This window comes from Octopus bimaculoides, chromosome 11 (genome assembly GCF_001194135.2).
Source record: "Octopus bimaculoides isolate UCB-OBI-ISO-001 chromosome 11, ASM119413v2, whole genome shotgun sequence".
NCBI classification, from domain to species: domain Eukaryota; kingdom Metazoa; phylum Mollusca; class Cephalopoda; order Octopoda; family Octopodidae; genus Octopus; species Octopus bimaculoides.
Window position 1 is genome coordinate 636,292 of NC_068991.1, and position 5,418 is coordinate 641,709.

The 5,418-nt window shown below is 36.2% G+C and overlaps 1 protein-coding gene across 2 annotated transcripts in view; it reads right to left on the reverse strand.

Moving 5' to 3' along the window:
• LOC106882757 (synaptotagmin-7) overlaps positions 1-5,418 on the reverse strand; it is a 114,545-nt gene that overhangs the window by 7,197 nt on the left and 101,930 nt on the right. For both annotated transcript variants that reach the window (XM_052971424.1, XM_052971423.1), the window contains exons 4-7: positions 2,943-3,110; positions 2,524-2,663; positions 1,565-1,729; positions 1,026-1,145 (exon numbers count right to left, since the gene is read on the reverse strand). In XM_052971424.1, coding sequence (XP_052827384.1) covers positions 1,026-1,145; positions 1,565-1,729; positions 2,524-2,663; positions 2,943-3,110 — 593 coding nt within the window. The remainder of the gene's footprint in view (positions 1-1,025; positions 1,146-1,564; positions 1,730-2,523; positions 2,664-2,942; positions 3,111-5,418) is intronic.

Genomic DNA, 5,418 nt, shown 5'->3' on the forward strand with positions numbered 1-5,418 from the left:
TATATATATATATATATATATATATATATATGCCTATATACATACAATCATATATGTGTGTATGTGTGTATCTATCTATATATGTGTGTGTAACCGTTGTATAAGATATTTGCAGTAAAAAAGTGAGAGAGAAAGAAAAGGAAGGAGAGAGGAAGGGAGTGTGAGAGAGGGAGAGTGAGAGAGGGAGGGAGAGAGGAAGGGAGAGTGAGAGAGGGAGGGAGAGGAAGAGAGAGTATATGACTGGTACTGTTATTCTCAATTCCAGAAGAACAAATCACGAAGCTGCCACAGCAAGATTTGCAAACCGACCGTAACTTGTCGGAAAGAAATAATGTAAGGAATGCAGGTCGGCGTTCGGTTAGATTTTCTTTTTCGGTTACAGTTTCTTTCTTGAAATGTCTAATTACTATTGAACCATAGACGCAGGCATGGCCACCTGGTTAGAAGATTGCTTCCAAACCACATGGTTCAGTTCCATTGCGTGGCACCCTGGGGGTCGAGTCCCTTCTACAAATTAAAAGAAGCATCGACAGGAAAACAGATCGGGAATTAATCTGGAGGTTATCATTGAAGTTAAGCTAGAAAACCTGGACAACATTCCGGTAAACTCCGTCTGCTGAGATGCGCAGATACACGCCGAAGTTCGTAGACAGATCGGGTGAGGACACTGTTCGTGAGGCGCATCTTTCAGTAATCCGTCTGCTTCATGAAGATGCAGTCATGGGTTCAGCAAAGATCGAAACTTGGCACCTGTCTCTGGAACATTATCAGAGCTCATCGTCTTCCACAAGTGGGACAATGATATCGGTGGATGTTCCACTCAAGCAATCTATAGAACATTAGGGGCGAGGAAGAGTGACGCTGTAACCAGGGTGATTCTGGGCGCCGACGAAAGCGAACTGTGGTATGTGCTGGACTTTACAAAGGACAGTGTGAGTAAGGGGTGTAAATTACGTTGCTTAATTAAAATTAAGATTATAATTGAAATAAATAAATAATTCAGGAGACGAGGTGAAATGGATTACTTTTGTTTTGTAGACAGTTTTGGTGTGGAATTTGACGGTTCTTCCCGGGGTGAGGAAACCTTTGACAGAGGGATTCAGTAATGGCTGTTGAGAACACGCTGGCATCACAAGGTTCTGGGCCTGAAGAGAATCAACAGAAACACAATGTTAACTTGTATTTCAACAGGAATGAGTAACGTGGCGACATTGAAGACAGAGGTTTTAAGTTCAAAACATTTCATGTGTTAGTTATTTGAACCCTCATGCCATGATGGTTTCACTGAGCTTAATTGAAACAACGGGGTAAGGGATAATGACAAATATTTTGCTGATAATAAACCCTTACTAACTTCGATATCTCCATTTTCTTCTTCTTAATTTGCATGACTAGAAACCATGGTTTATATTTAAGCCTATTGTTTTATGGATATTAACCTCCCACCAAAATATTAAGTATTGAACAACCTGTATGATACCATCCATCATGAGGCTGTTATAACCTCTGTTTGAATTATATACATACATATATATATATATGAGAGTGTATATATAAATCTTACCTCGATAATGAATATATTTAATGATGTTTTATCCTCGACAAAATTGAGTTGCAGTTTTAGCTGTCCTGTTGGTTTAACAGGAGGAGCATAACGAGGTACCATTTCTTCCAAGTTCAAATCGTGCATCAGGAATGGCGAATCGGGCAAACCGATTACATTTTGTCGCTGTTCAAAGAGAGAATGTAAAGGAATATAGGCGGAATGGAATTGGTAGGGGATAGAATGGTAGAGAATCAAATCGAATAGAAATATTGGAATATAATGGAATGGTAGCGAATGGTTTGGATTGATATCGTAAATAACGGAACAAAATAAAATAGAAATTGACAAGAAGAGTACATTATACATACACATATATACATACACACATGCACACACGTACACATACGCACACACACACAGAGGTGGAGGCGTGTGGGTTAGTGGTCAGGGTGCTGCACTCATGAACGTAAGATTGTGGTTTCGATTCCTAGACCGGTCAATGCGTTGTGTTTTTGACCAAAACACTTAAATTTTCCGTTCTTGCAGCCCACTCAGATAGCAAAATGAGCAAACCTGCGGCAAATCATGTGTGTGTGTGTGTGTATAATACATATTGATACTATATAATCTAGTATATATGATGTAGTACACCCTGGTGTAGAACTCAATATAGATATGCTTCAGAACGAAGTGTTAGTTGAGTACAAAACGGTAATAAGAAAAGAGATGGATGGCAAAGGAATTAAACAATTATCTTAGGAAGTTCATTAGTTTACAGCCGTTTTTGCTATAAGATGCCTGAGTAACACCTTATAGCTTCATCGGAGCTTCAAATATGTAATGCACTTCATATTTGAAGCTCCGATGAAGCTCATTTTCTCTCTCTCTCTCTCTCTCTCTCTCTCTCTCTCTCTCTCACATACATCGTACGAATAAGCTGTAAAGAGAGTTCGACTAAAATTCCTTTCACTACTCACCGTTGTCTTTTGTTTTTTGCGCATGTACTGTTGTTGTCCAGGTGGTGGGTTCAAGTTGTGATCGAAATTGCTGAGACTGTTAACAACGAGGGTCGATAAAGTCCCACGTCGTTTGAGTGGCTTTTTCTTGCATGGTGTACCTGTTCGATAAATAACAGACACTCGGTCATTTATATTGATTGGCTAAGAGAACATCAGTGTGGCCTTTTAGAAGCTGGTGTTTGATTTAGAAGCACAGGAATACCAGTAGATTACTGGTATTGATAATTAAAAAATTGTTAACATTGTCTCTCAATTTTTCATCATTATATTGATTTCTAAGACGGCAGCAGATTTACACGGAGGAAATAAAAATGAAACAGAAAGCGGTCTAAGAGGTCAAAGACAGCAGGGTTTAAAAAATGTTATTTCTTACTCACCATCTAAAGAAGTGGAGCCTTTGTTGTCCTTACCAATCTCAGCCAAAGACATGCTTCGTTTTCCCGTTGTGTTATTAATCGACTCTTCTTCTTTCTCCTCCTCTAACATCTCGAATCGATAGGATCTATACATCTCATCCACTCCATTGATATCGGAATCGGAATAATCTGGAAGACAATAGAGCAGAATTCAAAATGGTATTGCTTATGCTTTGAATTTGTGTGTGCTGTGAGTGTATATATATATATATATATATATATATATATATATATATATATATATCGAAAAAAGTCAAGGTGGAAAATGCTAAAATTATTTTATAAAAAACATTTCAGTACCGGTTTCGGTCATTGAGAATTTTGGAAAAATTAAATGAAAAGTATTTTAAAAGAATATTTGCATAGTATTCAAATACAAGGGGAATTTTCCTTGTTTCTGCCTGTCACACACGCAAACACACACATATTTGTATGTATATAACTCCATATATCTATGGATCCGTGGATGAGGACAGGTATCTGCGCCTACGAAATTTTAAGTAATGTAGACTGAGTCAACCTGTTAGGAAAAGTCCATATTTGGTTTATCAACATGTTCTTTGACGTGGAGATTTAATCTCACATAGCGGCAGTCAAGTTATTTATTGTGTTTCTTAAATAGTATTCAGTATCCATAACAAATATACAAGACGTTCTGACAATGACCATCAGGTTTACTTTGAAATTGAGACATGTCTGGGTCTCTAGTTTCATCACATCAGAACAATCAACTCTCGTGACTGACAGACACGACCACTTCCATTTAAGATGCAAGGCACTCATGGTTGAGTGCTTGCAGCTTCGTGTATGTATGTATAATGTACTGTTATTGGTGGGATAAGAAAAAGGTACCCCACCCACTGAGAAATAAATATATTTTAATATACACTGTATTTCAATTCAAGCTATTATAATTTCCTCGCTTCTGATAGTACAATGGTCGGACGAGCTTGCATTGCGTCCTATGTACTACTGGACAATCATTCATGTTCAAAATACATGATTGCTCTCTCAGAAAAAAGCAAGAACAAATGAAAGAAAAAAATAAATGAAAAAAGAAACGAGAATGAAAGCATGTAGGAAAGCGAAATAAGAGTGTTGTCTCTTTGGTCCGTTAGGACGGGAGTTAGTAATGGTTGGCTGGGTTAATTCGGCAGGGAAAGTTTAAAATCTGTGAGACTGTATTCTTAATCTGGTAAAGGTGATATTCTCCAGTTCAATAATAGAAACTTATTCAGATACTTATATTTAGTAAAAAATCTCGGGTCTAAAATTAAGTAGGTCGGCAGAATTCTTAGATTTACAAAGGATATAAGTTCTTTCAGCTATACAAAGCCTACACCTCCTTGACCATTAACGCATGGCTGGGGAATCCTACAATGCTTCATGTGATAGTGTATGGTGTATGGTTGGCTGTCAAGAATCAGATATGGTTAGCTGACCAAGAGTTTTTTTTTCTACGTGCAGTAAAGAAGATTTGGCTAACCAACACTGTATACAAGAGACTGATATAAAACTTTGTCTTTATAAAGAATATTTTCGGGGAAATAAAAAGAGGAATCAACTAAATTAGTTTCAGTATTGTATTGGGATTTTCTCAACGAGTGAGTACCTTCTTTAAGTGTTTGCAGAGATTAATCCGGGTATCACAAAAGTTGAAGATACAAACAGAAAACTTCTATTTCGGCGTCAAGTTACTTCAAGTTAGGAAAGCCATTATTATCTGCAAAACTAAAGTATTTGTGAATACCATGGAGGTTTTCGGTGATCGCAACAGTTTATTTCGTCTTCGCGTTGCAATATGTTTAAAGAAACTGGGTTACGACAATATACTCGGTTGTAACCTCCTGAGTAAATTCATATAAATGTAATAATATAATATAGAGATATAATGGACATATTATGGAGAGCCAGTAGCATAACAGGTGTATATATATATTACACACACACACACACACACACACACACACACACACACACACACACACACACACACACACACTACAGCTTCAAAACTGAATTAGAATTATCAAATAACATTCACAATTTTTGCTTATTTCTTCTTCCTTATCTCAATATCGACTTTTAATGGATTGAAATGCGTTCGTCGATAAGTTTTCTTCACTAATTATATACATACATACATGCATACATATATACAGACATACACACACACACACACGTATATGTTTATATGCATGTGTACATGTCTGTTCATGCATATAAAAATATATATATTTATATCTATATGCACACATATATACATAATCATATATATCAATTTATATATAGATATATATAATTATGAGTGTTTGTGTGTGTATATATATATATATATATATATATATTCATATATAAGAAATATTCATGTGTAATTATATATATGTATGTATATATACGTATGTGTATGTATATATGTGTATGTATGTATATATAT